Raw genomic sequence first — 25,543 nt, 5'->3', positions numbered from 1 at the left:
GCAGACAACTCCGGGCCTGCGGCTCCGGGCCGGGAGGGCCTACGGCGGCTGGTGACGGCGAGAGGCCACGTGTGCTCGGGTTTCTCTTCATTTATTCACGAGTCTACTGCCCTCTACTGGAGGACAGTGGGCTCGTGAGTTTCTGGTGTGTAATCAGAGCAGACGTGCCTCTCTCTTCTCTCTCTCTCCCTATACTTCCTCTCTCTCTTTCTGAAGGTCTGGTGTAGTGGCGCAGAACCAGTGGCTTGACCGCGGCTGTGTCCACTGCATCGGACCGGCGGACCAGGCCGGACCTACAGCGTTGGGGATAGGCAGGTACCAGTGGTGTGACCACGGCCTGCTGAATCCCCAACGCCGAAGCCAGGACAGCGCTAGGAGGACCCCTGCCAGAAGACTCCCGCCATCCGGGGACCACACCACTGCTGCGGACGACCATCGCCGGAGACCAGAGGGGAGTTCAGCGCCGCCCGGAGAGAAGGCCCGTAGCGGCTCGCTCTCCGGGCTATTCCATCTTCATCGAGACTTCGCCCTCGCTTCCTGGCTCCCCTCCTTTGCTCTCCAGGCCGCAGCAGGACCATCGGGTGGACCCGGAGGACGAGGCCGAGGAGCAGGCAGACGGGGGACCCGAGGACCTCCATCCAACGACGGCGGCGGCACCCGGATCCAGCGAGACCAGCGTCTTGGATCAACGCCTGGTGCCGGCTACCGGAAGGGAGGTCCCACTGCCCCTTGTGGAGCTGACTTCTGATCAGCTCCCTTGGTGCGGCAACGTTTGGTCCCCCTTGGAAGGACCAACATCTCTTAGCGCTGTTCCTGTGCTTCTTCCACCCACTTAGGTCCGGCCTGAGAGAGAGGGAGGATGGCTACGGGAGCACAGCCAGGAGTCCGACGCCACAACGCCGTCCGAATGACGTTACAGAACAGCGGAGAAGGGGGCAGCGGTGCTAGTGGTCCCCCCCAGGTGGCACAAGGGGCGAAGGGCGCAGCCGCAAGGGGCGCCGCAGAGCCAGCAGCTACTGGGGGGGCAAGCAATGCCGCTGCCCCCAACGTCAACAGGAGAGTGACAGGTATGACCCGCCTAGAGTTCAGCCGGGCAGTGCTTCAGCGAGCCATGGGATTTGTGCCTGGCGACCTGAACTGCCTGGTGAAGGTTCCGGGCAATGCAGACATTTTTTGAGATTAGTTTCAGGTCTGCAAACATCCTGGAGAGGTTCTGGAACCTCTATAGAGAGGGGAAGGGTAAGGCTCCCCTCAGTGTTTTTGATGTAGAGCCCCTGTCCGACACCGAAAACAAGGTGGTCACTGTACAGTTTTATAACGAAGCTGTGCAGGACCACGATGTGAGTACGTGGTTGGGCAGGTATGGTCTTGTTAGATCTGAAGCCCGGAGAGTCCTTGATGAGGACGGAGTCTGGACCGGAGCCAGGAAATGGCTGGTCCAGCTCAAGCCCGACCCCTCTGCACTTGGGGGGGTATGCCACATCCCCAGCTCCATCACGCTGGGGAGACACAGGGGGGTGGTGTTCTATTACGGCATGCCCAAGCTGTGCAGGAACTGCGGCGAGTTAGGTCACTTAGCCGCAGCCTGCACAGTGGTCAAGTGTAAGACGTGCGGCGGCGAACACGAGACCAGGGCATGCCGTGATCCGAAGCCCTGTAACCTCTGCGGAGCGAGGGGGCATCTCTTTAGAGACTGTCCCCTCTCGTACGCGAACAGGGCTAGGAGCACCGCACCCCCTCCTCCATCTGCTGCCCCCCCTTCGGCCCCACCGCCTCCCCCGCCCACCCCCATGCCACGCACCAGACCACCCACCCCTACCCCCTCCCAGCCTGGAAGCCCAACCCCACACGCACACACCTCAGCACAAGACCCTACCCTCTGTATCCCCACCGCCGGAACCCCCAATTCCACAGTGTCCTCTGCTGACCTAGGCCCCACCGTCACCGTCACTGTTAAGGAGGAGCCTGACTCCGACACCCCCATTGTGGTGTTGGAGTCAGACTCCTCAACCTCAGAATCAGACTATCACACCGTGGCAAAAAATTAGGAAGAAGAAGGGCAAACGCATCCGATCACCTACAACAGCACAACAACAACCTAGTCAACCTCCCAACCAAGCAATAGTTCGCCACATAACAACTAAATCTACAAAACCATTGAAACAGTTAAATTCAAAACCGGTACATAGCACACAACCTGCAGCCAGGCCTGAGCCCCCTCCCCGCCCTACAAAGTCACCTACACCATCGTCCGTACATCGCACAGAAACCTTACACACTTCCATCACTGCCCAACCAACAATTATTAGGGACCAGCCAGCCTCCGGTCCAGACCCTGTTACGGGACCGCAGCCGGGAGTCCGACGCCACAACGCCGTCCGGATGACGTTGCAGAACAGCGGAGAAGGGGGCAGCGGTGCTAGTGGTACCCCCCAGGTGGCACAAGGGGCAACGGGCGCAGCCGGAAGGGGCGCCGCAGAGTCAGCAGCTACTGGGGGGGCAAGCAATACCGCTGCCCCCAACGGCAACAGGAGAGTGACAGGTATGACCCGCCTAGAGTTCAGCCGGGCAGTGCTTCAGCGAGCCATGGGCTTTGTGCCTGGCGACCTGAACTGCCTGGTGAAGGTTCCGGGCAACGCAGATATCTTTGAGATTAGTTTCAGGTCTGCAAACATCCTGGAGAGGTTCTGGAACCTCTATAGAGAGGGGAAGGGTAAGGCTCCCCTCAGTGTTTTTGACGTAGAGCCCCTGTCTGACATCGAAAACAAGGTGGTCACTGTGCAGTTTTATAACGAAGCTGTGCAGGACCACGATGTGAGTACGTGGTTGAGCAGGTATGGTCTTGTTAGATCCGAAGCCCGGAGAGTCCTTGATGAGGACGGAGTCTGGACCGGAGCCAGGAAATGGCTGGTCCAACTCAAGCCCGACCCCTCTGCACCTGGGGGGGTATGCCACATCCCCAGCTCCATCACGCTGGGGAGACACAGGGGGGTGGTGTTCTATTACGGCATGCCCAAGCTGTGCAGGAACTGCGGCGAGTTAGGTCACTTGGCCGCAGCCTGCACAGTGGTCAAGTGTAAGACGTGCGGCGGCGAACACGAGACCAGGGCATGCCGTGACCCAAAGCCCTGTAACCTCTGCGGAGCGAGGGGGCATCTCTTTAGAGATTGTCCCCTCTCGTACGCGAACAGGGCTAGGAACACCGCGCCCCCTCCACCATCTGCTGCCCCCCCTTCGGCCCCACCGCCTCCCCCGCCTACCCCCATGCCACGCACCAGACCACCCACCCCTACCCCCTCCCAGCCTGGAAGCCCAACCCCACACGCACAGACCCCAGCACAAGACCCTACCCCCTGTATCCCCACCGCCGGAACCCCCAACTCCACAGTGTCCCCTGCCTTAGATCCCACCAACCCCGTCACTGTCACTGTCAAGGAGGAGCCTGACTCCGACACCCCCATTGTGGTGTTGGAGTCAGACTCCTCAACCTCAGAATCAGACACCAACACTCCGTGGCAAGAAACCAGAAAAAAGAAGGGCAAACGAATTCGATCACCCACAACAGCCAAACAACAACCCGGTCAACCTCCCAACCCAGCAATAGCTCGACAGACAATTAAATCAACAAAAACATTGAAACAGCTACACTCAAAAACGGTACACAAAACACAAGCTACAGCCAGGCCTGAGCCCCCTCCCCGCCCTACAAAACCACCCACACCACCGCCAGTACACTGCACAGAAATTTTACACACCTCCACCACCACCCAATTAAGAACCATTAGGGACCAGCCAGCCTCCGGTCCAGACCCTGTTAAAGGATCTGGAGCATCAACCTCCTCTCAGGGCCCTCCAGGGACTGGGAGGAAGCCTGGGGCAAGAACACCTGCCCCCACCTCTCCAGGACGGAACCTCCCAGGCAGTCAGGAGGGGAGGCCTGTGGGTGCACATGGTCCGGGGGTGAGTAGGCGCCTCAATAAACAGGACATAGTAAATGATAAACTCAACAATATCTGCAAACAAATAGCAAACAGTAACATAGGTAAATAAATCACACACAACAATAAAATTATGGAACATACAATAACACTCTCAACATTAAACACCCGTAGCATCAAAGATCCATCAAAACGACATACAGTATTCTCCATTCTGTCACAGGTCCCCTCAGACGTCATCCTGCTCCAGGAATGTGGCATTCCTTTCCGGGAGTTGGATGGCGTTCTGAGGGAGGAATGGAGAATGGGAGACTCTCTCTGGTCTGGCTCAAACATCGCCAGAGCTGATGGGGTCGGCACGTTGGTGAAAAATCCCTACGTGCGTATTACATCTAGCAACGTCGTAGAGAGTGGGCGAATCCTCGTCACCGACTTCGATGTCGGGGGTTCCCCACTCAGGGTAATCAACGTGTACGGCCCCACCAGCGTGGCCGAGAGGGTCTCCCTCTTTACAAAACTATCCCCATTAATACACTGCACAATGCCGGTTGTCGTGGGGGGGGATTTCAACTGTGCTTTATCAGATGAGGACCGCAGCAGACCCAGACGGGACCGCTCCAGCGACCTGCTGCGGTCCCTCATAGAGGATTTCTCCCTCCGCGACGCCGGGGGCGCCTCTCCCCCCCAACACACGTGGGTGAGTTCTTCTGGAAGCTCTTCTTCGAGAATCGATTTGTTTCTGCTCTCCCCAGGCCTGGGGGTGCCCGCTTATTCCATCCAGGCGGTGCACTTCTCGGACCACCACATGGTGACCGTGTCCACAAAGACCCGCAGCTCAACCAACCCCTCTAATACGACGGCCTTAATGTGTTTCTTAAGCGCCTGTCAAGAAACCGCAATACCAAACTGTTCAGCCAATAACAAAAGGTCGTCTTTGCGACACTTATCAAACTGCTCTAAAGTAGGATTCTGGAGAAACCCAACCAAATCAAAAAGAGCCATTTCCAGCGGTCCCTATCGCCACAAGAGGGCGACAAGACAACACACACCGCAACTGTGGACCTGAAAGCAACGTCCAAAACCAAGACGCAAATAAATATTAACCTACAATAATCAGACAATTAAGCATAGGGAAATAATTAATAATGAGTAATTAACGATCCCGGACGAGCCCCCAATTTTGTTACGTCCCCATTGTGGTCTAGGGGTACAGGGGAGTAAAAAAATGAATGATCATTAAAGATTAAATTTTATTTACACAATTAATTATCTATACAATGAACAAACAGGAGGGGAAACACTGGGCGGTACCAAACAAAAGAAGATAACCAAAACAGAAATATATAAGCTATTAACAATTCTAGAAATGAAAGAAACTAACTAACTGAAACCCGAAAATCTTCCGAACCTAACTAACTACACTGGCTATTCTAAACTGAACAAAAACATACAAGGGTGGTACACACCCGTATCTATATATACATATACACAAGTGAAACTAACAGTGACAGTTAAGAAAAAAAACACCTACCTAAATCCCACTCCTTATATATATACACAAGTGAAACTAACAGTGACAGTTAAGAAAACAAACACCTACTTAAATCCCACTCCTAACCCAACACAAAACCAGCAACCAAACCAGAGGCGCAAACGCAAACTCGAAGTCTTTTCAGAAATTACGATCGATACACAGAAGTCAAAATAGCACGAAGTCACAATAGTAATACAGGAGGCAACTAACATTCAAATCCAAGTCACTGGGGTGTAACTGACAATATTCGCTATATGTATAGGTGGGGGTCTGTTCCTCATTGGCCGCCAGGCAGGTTCGCAGAAGAGGATTGGGGGGGAAACAACGCACTCTTCCCTCTTCTTCACCAATTGCGGAATGACCCGTAGCAGACTTCACGGAATAATGAGACCGAAAGAAAAAAACAAACCTGGCACGTAACACTCCCACCCTTAAAATCAAAACCTTTACTTTTTTACCGAGACTTCGCCCTCGCTTCCTGGCTCCCCTCCTTTGCTCTCCAGGCCGCAGCAGGACCATCGGGTGGACCCGGAGGACAAGGCCGAGGAGCAGGCAGACGGGGGACCCGAGGACCTCCCTCCAACGACGGCGGCGGCACCCGGATCCAGCGAGACCAGCTTCTTGGATCAACGCCTGGTGCCATCTGCCGGAAGGGAGGTTCCACTGCGCCTTGTGGAGCTGACTTCCGACCAGCTCCCTTGGTGCGGCAACGTTTGGTCCCCCTTGGCAGGACCAACATCACTTAGCGCTGTACCTGTGCTTCTTCTTCCACTTACTTAGGTCCGGCCTGAGAGAGAGGGAGGATGGCTACGGGAGCACAGCCAGGAGTACGACGCCACAACGCCGTCCGAATGACACTCCAGAACAGCGGAGAAGGGGGCAGCGATGCTAGTGGTCCCCCCCAGGTGGCACAAGGGGCGAAGGGCGCAGCCGTAAGGGGCGCCGCAGAGCCAGCAGCTACTGGGGGGGCAAGCAATGCTGCTGCCCCCAATGTCAACAGGAGAGTGACAGGTATGACCCGCCTAGAGTTTAGCCGGGCAGTGCTCCAGCGAGCCATGGGCTTTGTGCCTGGCGACCTGAACTGCCTGGTGAAGGTTCCGGGCAACGCAGATATCTTTGAGATTAGTTTCAGGTCTGCAAACATCCTGGAGAGGTTCTGGAACCTCTATAGAGAGGGGAAGGGTAAGGCTCCCCTCAGTGTTTTTGACGTAGAGCCCCTGTCTGACATCGAAAACAAGGTGGTCACTGTGCAGTTTTATAACGAAGCTGTGCAGGACCACGATGTGAGTACGTGGTTGAGCAGGTATGGTCTTGTTAGATCCGAAGCCCGGAGAGTCCTTGATGAGGACGGAGTCTGGACCGGAGCCAGGAAATGGCTGGTCCAACTCAAGCCCGACCCCTCTGCACCTGGGGGGGTATGCCACATCCCCAGCTCCATCACGCTGGGGAGACACAGGGGGGTGGTGTTCTATTACGGCATGCCCAAGCTGTGCAGGAACTGCGGCGAGTTAGGTCACTTGGCCGCAGCCTGCACAGTGGTCAAGTGTAAGACGTGCGGCGGCGAACACGAGACCAGGGCATGCCGTGACCCAAAGCCCTGTAACCTCTGCGGAGCGAGGGGGCATCTCTTTAGAGATTGTCCCCTCTCGTACGCGAACAGGGCTAGGAACACCGCGCCCCCTCCACCATCTGCTGCCCCCCCTTCGGCCCCACCGCCTCCCCCGCCTACCCCCATGCCACGCACCAGACCACCCACCCCTACCCCCTCCCAGCCTGGAAGCCCAACCCCACACGCACAGACCCCAGCACAAGACCCTACCCCCTGTATCCCCACCGCCGGAACCCCCAACTCCACAGTGTCCCCTGCCTTAGATCCCACCAACCCCGTCACTGTCACTGTCAAGGAGGAGCCTGACTCCGACACCCCCATTGTGGTGTTGGAGTCAGACTCCTCAACCTCAGAATCAGACACCAACACTCCGTGGCAAGAAACCAGAAAAAAGAAGGGCAAACGAATTCGATCACCCACAACAGCCAAACAACAACCCGGTCAACCTCCCAACCCAGCAATAGCTCGACAGACAATTAAATCAACAAAAACATTGAAACAGCTACACTCAAAAACGGTACACAAAACACAAGCTACAGCCAGGCCTGAGCCCCCTCCCCGCCCTACAAAACCACCCACACCACCGCCAGTACACTGCACAGAAATTTTACACACCTCCACCACCACCCAATTAAGAACCATTAGGGACCAGCCAGCCTCCGGTCCAGACCCTGTTAAAGGATCTGGAGCATCAACCTCCTCTCAGGGCCCTCCAGGGACTGGGAGGAAGCCTGGGGCAAGAACACCTGCCCCCACCTCTCCAGGACGGAACCTCCCAGGCAGTCAGGAGGGGAGGCCTGTGGGTGCACATGGTCCGGGGGTGAGTAGGCGCCTCAATAAACAGGACATAGTAAATGATAAACTCAACAATATCTGCAAACAAATAGCAAACAGTAACATAGGTAAATAAATCACACACAACAATAAAATTATGGAACATACAATAACACTCTCAACATTAAACACCCGTAGCATCAAAGATCCATCAAAACGACATACAGTATTCTCCATTCTGTCACAGGTCCCCTCAGACGTCATCCTGCTCCAGGAATGTGGCATTCCTTTCCGGGAGTTGGATGGCGTTCTGAGGGAGGAATGGAGAATGGGAGACTCTCTCTGGTCTGGCTCAAACATCGCCAGAGCTGATGGGGTCGGCACGTTGGTGAAAAATCCCTACGTGCGTATTACATCTAGCAACGTCGTAGAGAGTGGGCGAATCCTCGTCACCGACTTCGATGTCGGGGGTTCCCCACTCAGGGTAATCAACGTGTACGGCCCCACCAGCGTGGCCGAGAGGGTCTCCCTCTTTACAAAACTATCCCCATTAATACACTGCACAATGCCGGTTGTCGTGGGGGGGGATTTCAACTGTGCTTTATCAGATGAGGACCGCAGCAGACCCAGACGGGACCGCTCCAGCGACCTGCTGCGGTCCCTCATAGAGGATTTCTCCCTCCGCGACGCCGGGGGCGCCTCTCCCCCCCAACACACGTGGGTGAGTTCTTCTGGAAGCTCTTCTTCGAGAATCGATTTGTTTCTGCTCTCCCCAGGCCTGGGGGTGCCCGCTTATTCCATCCAGGCGGTGCACTTCTCGGACCACCACATGGTGACCGTGTCCACAAAGACCCGCAGCTCAACCAACCCCTCTAATACGACGGCCTTAATGTGTTTCTTAAGCGCCTGTCAAGAAACCGCAATACCAAACTGTTCAGCCAATAACAAAAGGTCGTCTTTGCGACACTTATCAAACTGCTCTAAAGTAGGATTCTGGAGAAACCCAACCAAATCAAAAAGAGCCATTTCCAGCGGTCCCTATCGCCACAAGAGGGCGACAAGACAACACACACCGCAACTGTGGACCTGAAAGCAACGTCCAAAACCAAGACGCAAATAAATATTAACCTACAATAATCAGACAATTAAGCATAGGGAAATAATTAATAATGAGTAATTAACGATCCCGGACGAGCCCCCAATTTTGTTACGTCCCCATTGTGGTCTAGGGGTACAGGGGAGTAAAAAAATGAATGATCATTAAAGATTAAATTTTATTTACACAATTAATTATCTATACAATGAACAAACAGGAGGGGAAACACTGGGCGGTACCAAACAAAAGAAGATAACCAAAACAGAAATATATAAGCTATTAACAATTCTAGAAATGAAAGAAACTAACTAACTGAAACCCGAAAATCTTCCGAACCTAACTAACTACACTGGCTATTCTAAACTGAACAAAAACATACAAGGGTGGTACACACCCGTATCTATATATACATATACACAAGTGAAACTAACAGTGACAGTTAAGAAAAAAAACACCTACCTAAATCCCACTCCTTATATATATACACAAGTGAAACTAACAGTGACAGTTAAGAAAACAAACACCTACTTAAATCCCACTCCTAACCCAACACAAAACCAGCAACCAAACCAGAGGCGCAAACGCAAACTCGAAGTCTTTTCAGAAATTACGATCGATACACAGAAGTCAAAATAGCACGAAGTCACAATAGTAATACAGGAGGCAACTAACATTCAAATCCAAGTCACTGGGGTGTAACTGACAATATTCGCTATATGTATAGGTGGGGGTCTGTTCCTCATTGGCCGCCAGGCAGGTTCGCAGAAGAGGATTGGGAGGGAAACAACGCACTCTTCCCTCTTCTTCACCAATTGCGGAATGACCCGTAGCAGACTTCACGGAATAATGAGACCGAAAGAAAAAAACAAACCTGGCACGTAACACTCCCACCCTTAAAATCAAAACCTTTACTTTTTTACCGAGACTTCGCCCTCGCTTCCTGGCTCCCCTCCTTTGCTCTCCAGGCCGCAGCAGGACCATCGGGTGGACCCGGAGGACAAGGCCGAGGAGCAGGCAGACGGGGGACCCGAGGACCTCCCTCCAACGACGGCGGCGGCACCCGGATCCAGCGAGACCAGCTTCTTGGATCAACGCCTGGTGCCATCTGCCGGAAGGGAGGTTCCACTGCGCCTTGTGGAGCTGACTTCCGACCAGCTCCCTTGGTGCGGCAACGTTTGGTCCCCCTTGGAAGGACCAACATCACTTAGCGCTGTACCTGTGCTTCTTCTTCCACTTACTTAGGTCCGGCCTGAGAGAGAGGGAGGATGGCTACGGGAGCACAGCCAGGAGTACGACGCCACAACGCCGTCCGAATGACACTCCAGAACAGCGGAGAAGGGGGCAGCGATGCTAGTGGTCCCCCCCAGGTGGCACAAGGGGCAAAGGGCGCAGCCGTAAGGGGCGCCGCCGAGCCAGCAGCTACTGGGGGGGCAAGCAATGCTGCTGCCCCCAATGTCAACAGGAGAGTGACAGGTATGACCCGCCTAGAGTTTAGCCGGGCAGTGCTCCAGCGAGCCATGGGCTTTGTGCCTGGCGACCTGAACTGCCTGGTGAAGGTTCCGGGCAACGCAGATATCTTTGAGATTAGTTTCAGGTCTGCAAACATCCTGGAGAGGTTCTGGAACCTCTATAGAGAGGGGAAGGGTAAGGCTCCCCTCAGTGTTTTTGACGTAGAGCCCCTGTCTGACATCGAAAACAAGGTGGTCACTGTGCAGTTTTATAACGAAGCTGTGCAGGACCACGATGTGAGTACGTGGTTGAGCAGGTATGGTCTTGTTAGATCCGAAGCCCGGAGAGTCCTTGATGAGGACGGAGTCTGGACCGGAGCCAGGAAATGGCTGGTCCAACTCAAGCCCGACCCCTCTGCACCTGGGGGGGTATGCCACATCCCCAGCTCCATCACGCTGGGGAGACACAGGGGGGTGGTGTTCTATTACGGCATGCCCAAGCTGTGCAGGAACTGCGGCGAGTTAGGTCACTTGGCCGCAGCCTGCACAGTGGTCAAGTGTAAGACGTGCGGCGGCGAACACGAGACCAGGGCATGCCGTGACCCAAAGCCCTGTAACCTCTGCGGAGCGAGGGGGCATCTCTTTAGAGATTGTCCCCTCTCGTACGCGAACAGGGCTAGGAACACCGCGCCCCCTCCACCATCTGCTGCCCCCCCTTCGGCCCCACCGCCTCCCCCGCCTACCCCCATGCCACGCACCAGACCACCCACCCCTACCCCCTCCCAGCCTGGAAGCCCAACCCCACACGCACAGACCCCAGCACAAGACCCTACCCCCTGTATCCCCACCGCCGGAACCCCCAACTCCACAGTGTCCCCTGCCTTAGATCCCACCAACCCCGTCACTGTCACTGTCAAGGAGGAGCCTGACTCCGACACCCCCATTGTGGTGTTGGAGTCAGACTCCTCAACCTCAGAATCAGACACCAACACTCCGTGGCAAGAAACCAGAAAAAAGAAGGGCAAACGAATTCGATCACCCACAACAGCCAAACAACAACCCGGTCAACCTCCCAACCCAGCAATAGCTCGACAGACAATTAAATCAACAAAAACATTGAAACAGCTACACTCAAAAACGGTACACAAAACACAAGCTACAGCCAGGCCTGAGCCCCCTCCCCGCCCTACAAAACCACCCACACCACCGCCAGTACACTGCACAGAAATTTTACACACCTCCACCACCACCCAATTAAGAACCATTAGGGACCAGCCAGCCTCCGGTCCAGACCCTGTTAAAGGATCTGGAGCATCAACCTCCTCTCAGGGCCCTCCAGGGACTGGGAGGAAGCCTGGGGCAAGAACACCTGCCCCCACCTCTCCAGGACGGAACCTCCCAGGCAGTCAGGAGGGGAGGCCTGTGGGTGCACATGGTCCGGGGGTGAGTAGGCGCCTCAATAAACAGGACATAGTAAATGATAAACTCAACAATATCTGCAAACAAATAGCAAACAGTAACATAGGTAAATAAATCACACACAACAATAAAATTATGGAACATACAATAACACTCTCAACATTAAACACCCGTAGCATCAAAGATCCATCAAAACGACATACAGTATTCTCCATTCTGTCACAGGTCCCCTCAGACGTCATCCTGCTCCAGGAATGTGGCATTCCTTTCCGGGAGTTGGATGGCGTTCTGAGGGAGGAATGGAGAATGGGAGACTCTCTCTGGTCTGGCTCAAACATCGCCAGAGCTGATGGGGTCGGCACGTTGGTGAAAAATCCCTACGTGCGTATTACATCTAGCAACGTCGTAGAGAGTGGGCGAATCCTCGTCACCGACTTCGATGTCGGGGGTTCCCCACTCAGGGTAATCAACGTGTACGGCCCCACCAGCGTGGCCGAGAGGGTCTCCCTCTTTACAAAACTATCCCCATTAATACACTGCACAATGCCGGTTGTCGTGGGGGGGGATTTCAACTGTGCTTTATCAGATGAGGACCGCAGCAGACCCAGACGGGACCGCTCCAGCGACCTGCTGCGGTCCCTCATAGAGGATTTCTCCCTCCGCGACGCCGGGGGCGCCTCTCCCCCCCAACACACGTGGGTGAGTTCTTCTGGAAGCTCTTCTTCGAGAATCGATTTGTTTCTGCTCTCCCCAGGCCTGGGGGTGCCCGCTTATTCCATCCAGGCGGTGCACTTCTCGGACCACCACATGGTGACCGTGTCCACAAAGACCCGCAGCTCAACCAACCCCTCTAATACGACGGCCTTAATGTGTTTCTTAAGCGCCTGTCAAGAAACCGCAATACCAAACTGTTCAGCCAATAACAAAAGGTCGTCTTTGCGACACTTATCAAACTGCTCTAAAGTAGGATTCTGGAGAAACCCAACCAAATCAAAAAGAGCCATTTCCAGCGGTCCCTATCGCCACAAGAGGGCGACAAGACAACACACACCGCAACTGTGGACCTGAAAGCAACGTCCAAAACCAAGACGCAAATAAATATTAACCTACAATAATCAGACAATTAAGCATAGGGAAATAATTAATAATGAGTAATTAACGATCCCGGACGAGCCCCCAATTTTGTTACGTCCCCATTGTGGTCTAGGGGTACAGGGGAGTAAAAAAATGAATGATCATTAAAGATTAAATTTTATTTACACAATTAATTATCTATACAATGAACAAACAGGAGGGGAAACACTGGGCGGTACCAAACAAAAGAAGATAACCAAAACAGAAATATATAAGCTATTAACAATTCTAGAAATGAAAGAAACTAACTAACTGAAACCCGAAAATCTTCCGAACCTAACTAACTACACTGGCTATTCTAAACTGAACAAAAACATACAAGGGTGGTACACACCCGTATCTATATATACATATACACAAGTGAAACTAACAGTGACAGTTAAGAAAAAAAACACCTACCTAAATCCCACTCCTTATATATATACACAAGTGAAACTAACAGTGACAGTTAAGAAAACAAACACCTACTTAAATCCCACTCCTAACCCAACACAAAACCAGCAACCAAACCAGAGGCGCAAACCCAAACTCGAAGTCTTTTCAGAAATTACGATCGATACACAGAAGTCAAAATAGCACGAAGTCACAATAGTAATACAGGAGGCAACTAACATTCAAATCCAAGTCACTGGGGTGTAACTGACAATATTCGCTATATGTATAGGTGGGGGTCTGTTCCTCATTGGCCGCCAGGCAGGTTCGCAGAAGAGGATTGGGGGGGAAACAACGCACTCTTCCCTCTTCTTCACCAATTGCGGAATGACCCGTAGCAGACTTCACGGAATAATGAGACCGAAAGAAAAAAACAAACCTGGCACGTAACACTCCCACCCTTAAAATCAAAACCTTTACTTTTTTACCGAGACTTCGCCCTCGCTTCCTGGCTCCCCTCCTTTGCTCTCCAGGCCGCAGCAGGACCATCGGGTGGACCCGGAGGACAAGGCCGAGGAGCAGGCAGACGGGGGACCCGAGGACCTCCCTCCAACGACGGCGGCGGCACCCGGATCCAGCGAGACCAGCTTCTTGGATCAACGCCTGGTGCCATCTGCCGGAAGGGAGGTTCCACTGCGCCTTGTGGAGCTGACTTCCGACCAGCTCCCTTGGTGCGGCAACGTTTGGTCCCCCTTGGAAGGACCAACATCACTTAGCGCTGTACCTGTGCTTCTTCTTCCACTTACTTAGGTCCGGCCTGAGAGAGAGGGAGGATGGCTACGGGAGCACAGCCAGGAGTACGACGCCACAACGCCGTCCGAATGACACTCCAGAACAGCGGAGAAGGGGGCAGCGATGCTAGTGGTCCCCCCCAGGTGGCACAAGGGGCAAAGGGCGCAGCCGTAAGGGGCGCCGCCGAGCCAGCAGCTACTGGGGGGGCAAGCAATGCTGCTGCCCCCAATGTCAACAGGAGAGTGACAGGTATGACCCGCCTAGAGTTTAGCCGGGCAGTGCTCCAGCGAGCCATGGGCTTTGTGCCTGGCGACCTGAACTGCCTGGTGAAGGTTCCGGGCAACGCAGATATCTTTGAGATTAGTTTCAGGTCTGCAAACATCCTGGAGAGGTTCTGGAACCTCTATAGAGAGGGGAAGGGTAAGGCTCCCCTCAGTGTTTTTGACGTAGAGCCCCTGTCTGACATCGAAAACAAGGTGGTCACTGTGCAGTTTTATAACGAAGCTGTGCAGGACCACGATGTGAGTACGTGGTTGAGCAGGTATGGTCTTGTTAGATCCGAAGCCCGGAGAGTCCTTGATGAGGACGGAGTCTGGACCGGAGCCAGGAAATGGCTGGTCCAACTCAAGCCCGACCCCTCTGCACCTGGGGGGGTATGCCACATCCCCAGCTCCATCACGCTGGGGAGACACAGGGGGGTGGTGTTCTATTACGGCATGCCCAAGCTGTGCAGGAACTGCGGCGAGTTAGGTCACTTGGCCGCAGCCTGCACAGTGGTCAAGTGTAAGACGTGCGGCGGCGAACACGAGACCAGGGCATGCCGTGACCCAAAGCCCTGTAACCTCTGCGGAGCGAGGGGGCATCTCTTTAGAGATTGTCCCCTCTCGTACGCGAACAGGGCTAGGAACACCGCGCCCCCTCCACCATCTGCTGCCCCCCCTTCGGCCCCACCGCCTCCCCCGCCTACCCCCATGCCACGCACCAGACCACCCACCCCTACCCCCTCCCAGCCTGGAAGCCCAACCCCACACGCACAGACCCCAGCACAAGACCCTACCCCCTGTATCCCCACCGCCGGAACCCCCAACTCCACAGTGTCCCCTGCCTTAGATCCCACCAACCCCGTCACTGTCACTGTCAAGGAGGAGCCTGACTCCGACACCCCCATTGTGGTGTTGGAGTCAGACTCCTCAACCTCAGAATCAGACACCACCACACCTCTGTTGTTATAGAGAGACAAGATGTTATTAGTCTTAGACCGCGCCCTGCGGAAGAAAAACCAAGACTAATAACATCTTGTCTCTCTATAACAACAGAGGTGTGGTGGTGGCTGAAGAGGCGGAGGTCCGGGAGGTGGCCCGGGAGTTCTACGGGGGCCTCTATAGTGAGAGTCCCTCCGATGGGGCTCTCATGGACACCTTCCTGGGCGGCCTTGACAGACGTCTGGGTGACGAGCTGATGGACTCGGAGTTGAGCACCGAGGAGCTCACCCGGGCCGTGCTCTCCCTCAACCAACATAAAGCTCCGGGTCCTGACGGAATCCCAGGTGGACTTCCGAAAAAACAAGGACCTGGCGAGAGAGAAATGGGGGTGGACCACTGGAAAGAACTTATCATATAGTCCACCCCCCCAGGAGGGGCACGTGCTCTGCACACCACTCCCAAGCGCACGTATTGTTTAACTTTTTATATGTTATTTATTGTTAAATCTTAAAATAATTATTGTCTTCGTGAGTGTTATTATCGATATATGTATTCTTGTTTTTGCAATTGTCTTCTGTTATCTTTTTGAGTGTTATTATGTTTCGTAATTTTTGTAAATGTCTATGTCTAAATGTGCTTTGGTTCCTGTTTTGATGTTTTAAAAAAAGGAAAGTTTAAAAAAATGTAAAATGTTAAACCATTAAAGATACATTTTACTAAAGATTTCCGTGGAGAGGAACACTCCTGAGTTTGTGCTATTTTTGGATGCTCCGTCCGCCGGACGGGGCGACTTTTCTGTTCTTAAGAGAGCTTGTTGGTGACTTGTTGCCACGTGTCCCTGGTTTGTGACTTGTCAGGTACATGTGTTATAGAGTATGGACTGCCTCCTTGCTTGCTCAGCTAGGTAATTACATAGCTGTTCTGCGAGTGCTCGTGCAATTAAACAGCGATAAGAGCCTTTAGCATGTAGGTAGCTACCGTGGCAGGGGACGTGGGGCTTTGTGGGTGGAGCCGAGGTGACGGCCAGAGGTCCCGGGGGAAGCGTTGAGGGGGCCCCGGACCAATGGCGAGCGGGGGACTGGGTCCGGCCGGACCCCGCGATCGGATTCCCAGCCCCCTGGGCGGCGGCGGCCAGCTGTGGCCAATTTTCAGGCCATCGCTTCTCGGCCTTTTGGCTAAGATCAAGACAAGAGAAGAGAAAGCGATGGCGACCTACGAGCAGAGGTGGGTAGCCAAAAACTGTACTCAAGTAAAAGTATTGTTACTTTAAAATAATAATGACTCAAGTAGAAGTAAAAGTAGTCATCCAAATAATTACTTGAGTAAGAGTAAGAAAGTATCTTGTGAAAAGACTACTCAAGTACTGAGTTACTTCATATAATCTGATTTAATGTTGAAATAAGCAGAGCAAGATGAATGTAAAAATCCAAATGTCCAAAATATAAAATTGTAAATGCTTGTCCAATAGAAATAAACAAAATATAAAATAGCCATGTGCAAATTCAAATATGGCCAAAATCATATCCCTTTAAATAAAACAATACACAGGAGGTTCGTCAGAAGAGGAGGATTTTCACTTTCTGTTGTACTCTATTAAGTCTGTATACCTCATCAGTTTGTTGGGGTGAACCCTCCGTTGATAGAAAAAATATCAATTAAAGCTGCAAGCGGCGTTGGGAGGGGTCCAAGCATTGGCACCATTGCGCCCCCATGGAGCGATTTTAAAATGGCTTTGTCCTCATGATCATATGCCTTCACCCAAGATATCTACTGAATATCATGATGATCGTATAAAATATTGATGCCTTATGGTAAACTTTGCGCTAAGAGACGCTGTCGGATGACTTAGTTACATCGCCATGGATATGTCCTGGCCGCTTCCCGTAAAGGCCTTTACTATGTCGTAACACTTAGATGGCATGTCGTAACACTTAGATGGTCCGGCGTGTATGCACAGCTGCAGTGTTTCTGCGCCGCAACTAAAAAAGGCATCAAACTAGTGTGGTCACGATACCAAAAATTTGACTTTGATACTGATACCAGGTTTAGTATTACGATACTCAATACTGAAATGATACTTGAAACTTAAATGATGCCAATTCGATACTCGGTACCTAACGATACTGAAATTACCTTAATAGATCAGAAACGTAATGTCCACAAGGGTTGACCTCATTTTCGAATTCATGGTTTATTAACAACCTGGGCTGCGTTTCCCAGAGTCTCCTTAGCGCTACGTGAGTCGTAAGGTATCCCTTAAGCTCTTCCTTTAGCTCTCGAGCTGTTTCCCAGCGTCTCCTTAGCTAAGGTATACCTTTAAAAGGGTGGTCTGGGGCACTCGTAAGCTGTCCCTTAGCGATGCGCTCCGTGGTTTCAGCCTTATTATGCCAACATTTTGCTTTTCAAATCGACAGTTGTACTACAGTGCGCATCTAGTAGCACGCGAAAATTACATAGATAGTTCAATATTAACTTTACGAAAATTAATTTTCCAATCAACGTTTCTGGGCATAGCACGTCGTGAGAATGTTGTCGTTTTACCTGTCTATCCACATCATGATGGTAATTAAGTATAGGGCTGTAAGGCCCACGGGAACAGGCATAGAGTGGAATTTCCTCTCTGACTGTCGTAAAGCAATTCGCCAGGTGCAGAGTCTGATATTGTCGGGACAGAGTGACCCGTAAGACCGTGGCATCTGGTTTTGCGACAGTTAACAGGTGACACCTCTTTTCTATGGGAAAGCAATTCTAAAATTATCCCAACGTCATGGAGGTTTCAGATGGCAAGTAATAAAATCACATGATGGAAATGGGGCAAATTGCTCAGGACAGTTGAGGGACAGACACAGTGCCCTCACCTGGTGTCACTGGGTAACTTGTCTCCCAACCTTCATAAGGAGAGAAATTTACTCACGCACACTTTTTGTTAGGAAACAAATCTAGATTTGGGTCGAATACATTGATACACTACACTATGCAATCTTGATACACTGTGGAAAGACATTGAGAGTTGACAGTTGGTTCATGTAAAAGATTGTACAGTTATTTCATGTTTTTCAGAGTTTTCATGACAATCACGAGAACAAATATTCATATTTGGTATGGTTTTTATGGTCTCTGTGCGAGTGATGCTCTGGTTTAGGTTTTAAAACCAGCAAACCTAGAGAAAATCTATTTTAATAAATTTGGAAGTCAACTGTATTTTTTGGACACTCCTCCTGGTAAATCCATCTGTCTGATCCTGTCTGAACCAAATTCCAATCTTCCCCCCTCCAAGTAAATTTATGGTTTTATGAGCCTTTTGTGGCGACATCCACCTGCCTGCGCTGGGTTCTTATAGGAGAGGAACAGGGCCCTCTGGGAGTCTGCAATCAGACTTCCCACACAAGACTCTTTCTGTGTGTAGACTGCTGTCAGGTATGCTCATCTTTATCTTTGATTGTTAGACTATTTTCTAAATTCTGTAACTACAAATTGACTATTTTAAGTGTATAACCTACCTGACATTAAAACTGTTAATGACTTGATTTGTGTGGTCTTGGTCAATGTTTCGTTCTTGTAACAGCCCTCTAAGTCGGTTTCCCCCAATTATGACTAGGGAACTGCCCGTTGGACTTGTTTGATCACCAAGTTTTCAGTTAAGGCGGGACCGTCAGCAGAACCAAGTTGATCCTGGGATGACCAATATTGGCCCTTTCGGAGTCCCTGAACCCTAATTAGGTTATACTCCCCATGAGGGAAATCTCACAACCGCTGTGTCGTCTGCAAACAGCTAGTTAAATTGTCGTTACGGGCGTATCCGGGGGAAACTGCGTTGACCCTCGGTGTAGAACTTCAGACGAACTGAGTTCCATTCTAAATCAAGCCTAAATTCTAATTTGGAACATAACTTATTAATTAATATGGAGTCAGATTTTCACGAGGGTAAAACCTATTAACTGTTACGCTTTCTTGCTGTGGTCATGGATATATTTGATGTGTTGTTCCGCGCATTTGTGAATATTCTGATGCTCCCATTGGGATATTGACAGTCCGGCGACAGATCGGATATATCTCTGATGACAGCATAGCCCCGTTTGCGAACGGAGAGTAACCTGAATGCTACTGATCCGTTACGGGCCAGTTTTAAGTGGGATATGAAGCAGCGCCTTCATATCTAACCCGTGGCAACGGAACCAGTGCATTCTTAATTATAATTGTGCCCTGTTCTTACGAACAGAGGAAAAATAACTAACATCTCCGGTTTTGAATCACACCAGCCAAGGGAGAACACGCGGTGCCTTCCCCTCCAGCTACAAACCCTCATTGGTCTAGCTGTGAGGTGTTTACAGGGCCTATCCATGATACTAATCCAATTTGTGAAAAGAAAGTTTTTTTAATTTATACGTAGTGGCGCTAACTTAGGATATGGCTTTTCTGACTGCATACCCTGTAGAAATTAGTTTGTGTGTGAGTCAATGATCGCACTGACTTGGAACAAACCGCCGGTTTATTAAGAATATAAAACCTGTGTGTGCAAAAACAACGTTGAGTGAGTCTACTTGCATGACCGAACTAGAACACGTTGATTGGCCTAGCCATGAACACACATACAGGTACAGTGGCTCATAATGGACAAACATAGCCAAATGATCTACATCCCCTTCCTTTAGCTCACACCTCCTATATAAAACAAAATAGCACAGGGTAAATATCAACATTACGGAACATTTTTCTTACCATGTTGTTTTACGATTTTCGGTAAACATCCCAATAATGATATTCTTGGTTAAATTTAAGATTATCCAACAGCAAATTAAGGTGGATGAACAAATCACTTTAACAGGTAGACCTATTCATAAGGCACCCGGTATATAATTCATCATGATCAATTTCCACAGACGCGCTTTTGCCTTTCATCTACGATCATTTTTGCATTGCAGAGAAAAGTTCGCCGGAATCAGTGCAGTGCAGTGGTATGCTGCTACAGTTGCCAATACATTGTGTGACAAAAACAAATTAACATTAGACCTTTGTTTCAATAAGAACAAAATAATTCACCCATATGTAGCCTATATCCTTTTCCATGGGCTTCCGCGAAGGCCCAGACTATGGCTTATATGTCCCGATTGATGCTTTTTATTTTATCCATTGTAGACTATATGTACGTATTTATTGAAACGATCACAAGATCTCGTCTTAAAGGACTCTTAAGGAGATTAGCAGATAATCTCTAGCAGGCATAGCTTCCTCTTCAGCAATATTAGATTGATGTAAAATGATTACGACAACACTTGTTATATTAAAACGTCACTCACAAGCCTTTACAAGTGAGACAATCGATTCGCTTGGCATCGATTTATAAACTTTTCAGCACCACAGTGAAGGCCAGCTCCAACTTACGATGTATCTTTAAGTTGTCTCTTAAGAGTTGCCTTAAGGTATAGTCTGGGAAACACTCGTAAAAAAGCGGTTTCCCTTAAGAAGGTATACCTTAAGAACCTTCGTAAAACGCTAAGGTACATCGAAACTCGGAAACGCAGCCCTGGTTCATTAACAACCTTTAAGTTGAAGCCTCTTCAACATATTAATATGCATAGGTCTATAGTGTTACAACACTGAACATTAGAAAAATGTTAAATATATTTCAAAAATTAAACAGTTGTAAACTAAATAATTTTTAAAACAGGTCTTTCACCTTTAAATAGATTTAAAAACAGCATATTTTAATAACAATACAGCATCTATCTAAAATAAAATATTTCCAAATTAGAATACTTATTGCTACTGAAGTGAACCGAGTCAAAGCTTGCGCTGTATCAAGGAGCTGAGTGCACAAGCGCAAGTCACCTCACTTGGCAACCTTAGTTGCTACTGCCTTCTAGCGAAGATTCTGACAAATTACACTTTTCATCCTCTCAATCAGTAATGCGGGAGACAATTTCCCCTGGCTTTTACATTAGACTCAAAACTACCGAACGTCGGAATATTCTAATAGCGAACCGTTTCTTTATTATTTTTTTTTTTTTTAAATACTGAAAAAGTGCTGAAGTTTCGGTATATTGGTCAACACTACGTCAGACACATATTCCAATCCAGCTTAGCAGAGAATGCACATTTCAGAGCACCTCAGAGACAGATAGAATAATACATATTTCAAATAATAAAGTCTACATTGAAAAAAACGAAACAAAACGAAAAACGAAATATCAACTCGCCATCCCTGCTACCTGCTTGCTGGGCGCAGAGCAGCCTACCTTATTATTTATTTAGACATTGGCAGACTACAGCATAAAATGCGTCTTTTGTTTATATTCAACATTAGTAATTGCAGTGAGAAACTGCAGCTGTAGACACAACAAAGTTTGTTATATTATGGTAGCAACGGAACGAAGCGGACTATATAGGCCACATTTACCGTTATTGTTTTATTATACCAGCGTGTTTTCGCCTGTTGCAGGGAAACTCAAATACCATTTTTAAAAAAAATGGTTTAGCTATTTCTCAGCATAATGACGGATGGGGACGGTACGACATGAAAACAATTTTCAACCGTCCACCATGTGACTCCCCTCCAGTTAAATCACGAACACAAGGCGTTCTTTTGGTTACAGGCATTTATTAGCAGAACCATGCCGTCAAGCATGCCGTGAGAACTAGATGAAATAAGATACACAAATCATAAAATGAGTCCAATCCAGATCACTCTCATAGAGAATAGCCATTGAAACATATCTCACAAACACAAAATACAGCTTGCATAATCAGTTAGCTCTGAAGGCTATAAGCTGTTAAATTTACGGATAATTAGTTCGCTAAACATTCACCGAAATGTAGCTTGACTATCACGTTGCTATCCTGTGAACTCCGCGAGCATATTCATCGTTAACTAGCCCGTTAACATATTCAATAGCTATAAGCATAATGTAGAAACGGATAAATTTGCATACCTCATTGGCCGTGTTAATTCAAGGGGGTTAAGAAACTTCAAGCTTTAGGGGTCTTCACTCCGAAAATTCCGATCTTTATGAACAGCAACGTAACTTACAACATCCTCCTCCGTTGAACTTCACGAGTGCTCTGCTTTTCGTGGCAATGCGTAGAACGCTTACTAAAAATAATGCCCCGACCCCGCTGTAACACATTGGTTCCGCTAAGGAAATATTAAACAGGTCCTTTTAGATTTACGTTCTTGCGTATGTTCTTACTTACTTTAATGTTAATTAACAAAAATATTCTTTTATTAAAACGTAAATTATTCTTAACTCAAAATTATTAAATGAACTTAAAATGTATAACTGACTCTGACGGCAGCTACACGCCACGTTTTGGCAATGTTCCAACACTCTCGTCTCGGTATTTAAAGACACTCAATTTAAAAAATAACGTATCCAACAGAAATATTTTGAGCAGTAATACTTACATGGGTGGTTGACGTGACCTCAAATCCAAAGTGGGAAAAAAAGCATTTCTAAAATCAATGTGAAATAACAGTCATATTCCTTTAAATCTGAGTAACTCAAAATTGAATGTGGTCCCATCCGTTTCCTTACTGATTTCACATTTTACAAACTTTTTCATGTGGTGGTCCTAAAAAATGTCCTCTGGAGTGACATCATTTCTATTGATAATATCTGATTCAGAGATTAACAGACAAACAAGAAATATATGCTTAATAATGATCAGTTTGTCCTGATTATATATCATCAACAACAGTATCCAATTTAAATCTAAAAACATGTCATTCTCTTACTAAATGATGTACACGTGGGGGGTTTTTATAAAAGTTTGGGATATATTTATTATAATTGTATGGAACCTTGATGGAATTAAACTTTAACTTTAATCTTTACTTCTGCATAATGATGGTTTTACCCCACTTCTGCTCAACAAATTTCTCAAGAACTTGTGCATCAAAATACCTTTTATGGTCTTACGTTTCTGTTTGTCACACCACAGGACATTGTCACACCAATGGACACCATAAAAAACAAGCCACGTTGTGTATAAAATGTAATTTAATTACTACTTCTGTAATCTTTGAAACTCTCTGAAGTCAAAGTAAACACATTCAGAACCAACACTGCTTATGAAATGGTAAAAAGTTTGTTTCTATCTAGATATGACATGGTAAATGCAGCCTGAGCAAATAAAGCTATATTTCCATTTTATTCCCGTTATTTCCCATTAATTCCCATAAATTCCCGTTAATTCCCATGGGAAGTTTCTTCATCCTTGAATATTACTGGAATTTTGCAAACCTAAATGTGACTGCTGACAAAAGCAGCAGGATGAATTCTGAAGTGTATAGGGCTGTATTATCTGCTCAGATTCAGCCAAATGCTTCAAAACTCATTCGAAGGCGCTTCACAGTGCAGATGGAAAATGACCCGAAGAGTACTGCGAAAGCAACCCAAGACTTTTTTAAGGCAAAGAAGTGGAATGTTCTGCAATGGCCAAGTCAATCACCTGACCTGAATCCAATTACATTTCACTTGCTGAAGGCAAAAGCCCCAAGAACAAGACGGCTGCAGTAGAGGCCTGGCAGAGCATCAACAAGAAAGAAACCCAGTGTCTGGTGATGTCTATGGGTTCAAGACTTCAGGCAGTCATTGACTGCAAAGGATTTGCAACCAAGTATTAAAAATGACAATTTAATTTATGATTATGTTAGTTTGTCCAATTACTTTTGAGCCCCGAAGGTTATATCAGTGCTTTTAATGGCAGGCCTAGATTGTGCCATTTTGAATGAATGAATTATAGACAGTGTATGTCTTGTATGTGAGAGTAACTTGCCATTTTTGTACGTTGAAAATGTGTTTGAGATATAAACTAACAAGGCTGTATGTGTCAAACACATAGCAGTGTGTTACACACCCTACAGCACATTAATATGAACTAGCAGGACTGTGTGTGTCAAACACATAGCAGTGTGTTACACACCTTACAGCCAGGGTGTAAAATTAACACCCGCCAAATGCGGGTGATTTTGCGGAGTTGGCTGGTAAATTTGTGAGGTTCACAAGCCACAGTGGCGGATGCTCAAACTTTGTCTGTACTGTGTTATCGTGTTATTTACATGCCAGTATCCTGGCAACCCATCTTGCGTCACAGCCCTGAGAAGTGGCGACATGGTCAGGTGTTCGAGCTGTCTAGCAAAAAGTATAGCTCCCATTGTCGTATTTAGCCTTTTAGCGGCGATTGGTGAGCTGAAAACTTTCCTTTAAACTAATCATTGATCTCAAACGGTTTCATTAATTTTCAGTGATTAACAAGCATGCAAACAATCTGACTAATCAATTGGAAAGTGACACACAACTTCTTCGCTTTGTGGTAGGGAGATTAAAAGATAAATGCGATTTAGAAAAATCAGTTTTAATCACTAAGCAGTGGCGGAACCTTCCCTTGTTTTTTCCTTGAGTATCAATACAATTAATCCACACGGTAGATAACAGACTGGTGTACCTTGTTTGTTAAGTGTAGAGTACTTGGTGATTAAAACAAATTTTTAACGGATAAATTGAATTTATGATTTAATCCCCATAACATGATATGAAGATGCTGAGCGTTAGGCTACTTGCCATTTGATTAGTCCGATCGTTGGCACACTTGATAAAAAGGAAAATTAATGAAAACAGGTTGAGATCAATGATTAGTTTAAAGGAAAGTTTTGCGCCCCACCAATTTTCAATTCTCACCAGTTGCCGGTAAATTGTAAGGATCACTATCGAGTCCAACTGCCTTTAATTTCGTTTTGATAATCGTTTGTTTTCTCCCGGTTTCGCAGTTTTTCCTAGCCATGTTGCAACAGCATGTTTTGCCACTCAGTCCGACTGAGGGGTTCTTATTCCGGTGGGAAAGTGATGTCAGTGCATACCCTCTAACTGGCCCGTCGATTACACCACACGAAAATGCTGACGTAGGAGGCTAGGCAACCTAATTGGAAGGCCAGCTAGAAGACTCCAGCGTGTCAAAGAATACGCCCAACATGGCAAACTCGAAATATGGTTAGTTAAAGAATATGACAATCAACAAAATCGTCCCCATTTGCTTCAACAGCAGACGGGGTTCACTCGAAATGCTGAAGGCCTCAGGGTAGATTTTTCACCCGGAGACAGCACAAGTGGAAAATCTGATTGGATAAAAGCTCTAATTTATATGAGCTGCACTGGAAGCAGCGCAACTGAGGGAGAGAGTAGCAATGAAAGACGTTAATAGACTGATTGGAACGAACTTTGTAAAATAC

At 48.7% G+C, this 25,543-nt stretch overlaps 4 protein-coding genes across 4 annotated transcripts; all 4 read left to right on the top strand.

Annotated features, from left to right (window-relative positions):
- The first annotated feature begins 761 nt into the window (after positions 1 to 761).
- Positions 762 to 6,252, top strand: LOC118218369. The gene is made up of 3 exons (XM_035400977.1): positions 762 to 1,067; positions 4,691 to 4,865; positions 5,976 to 6,252. Exons 1-3 carry the CDS (start codon positions 860 to 862, stop codon positions 6,250 to 6,252), a joined length of 660 nt encoding a protein of 219 aa, XP_035256868.1. The 5' UTR covers positions 762 to 859.
- LOC118218368 lies at positions 6,227 to 10,193 on the top strand. Its single transcript, XM_035400976.1, has 3 exons — positions 6,227 to 6,483; positions 8,464 to 8,806; positions 9,917 to 10,193. The coding sequence occupies exons 1-3, from the start codon at positions 6,276 to 6,278 to the stop codon at positions 10,191 to 10,193; spliced, it is 828 nt and encodes a 275-aa protein (XP_035256867.1). The 5' UTR covers positions 6,227 to 6,275.
- A 23-nt stretch (positions 10,194 to 10,216) lies between these two features.
- On the top strand, positions 10,217 to 16,001 carry LOC118217775. The gene is made up of 2 exons (XM_035399787.1): positions 10,217 to 12,517; positions 15,433 to 16,001. Exon 1 carries the CDS (start codon positions 10,217 to 10,219, stop codon positions 11,930 to 11,932), a length of 1,716 nt encoding a protein of 571 aa, XP_035255678.1. The 3' UTR covers positions 11,933 to 12,517; positions 15,433 to 16,001.
- Positions 10,361 to 15,736, top strand: LOC118218367 (zinc finger CCHC domain-containing protein 3-like). Its single transcript, XM_035400975.1, has 3 exons — positions 10,361 to 10,424; positions 13,858 to 15,338; positions 15,433 to 15,736. The coding sequence occupies exons 2-3, from the start codon at positions 14,158 to 14,160 to the stop codon at positions 15,734 to 15,736; spliced, it is 1,485 nt and encodes a 494-aa protein (XP_035256866.1). The 5' UTR covers positions 10,361 to 10,424; positions 13,858 to 14,157.
- Positions 16,002 to 25,543: the final 9,542 nt, after the last annotated feature.

The sequence above is a fragment of the Anguilla anguilla genome, chromosome 18, assembly GCF_013347855.1.
Source record: "Anguilla anguilla isolate fAngAng1 chromosome 18, fAngAng1.pri, whole genome shotgun sequence".
Classification (NCBI taxonomy): Eukaryota; Metazoa; Chordata; class Actinopteri; order Anguilliformes; family Anguillidae; genus Anguilla; species Anguilla anguilla.
Note: the sequence above shows the minus strand (reverse complement) of the source record. Positions and strands in the feature narration are given on the sequence as shown.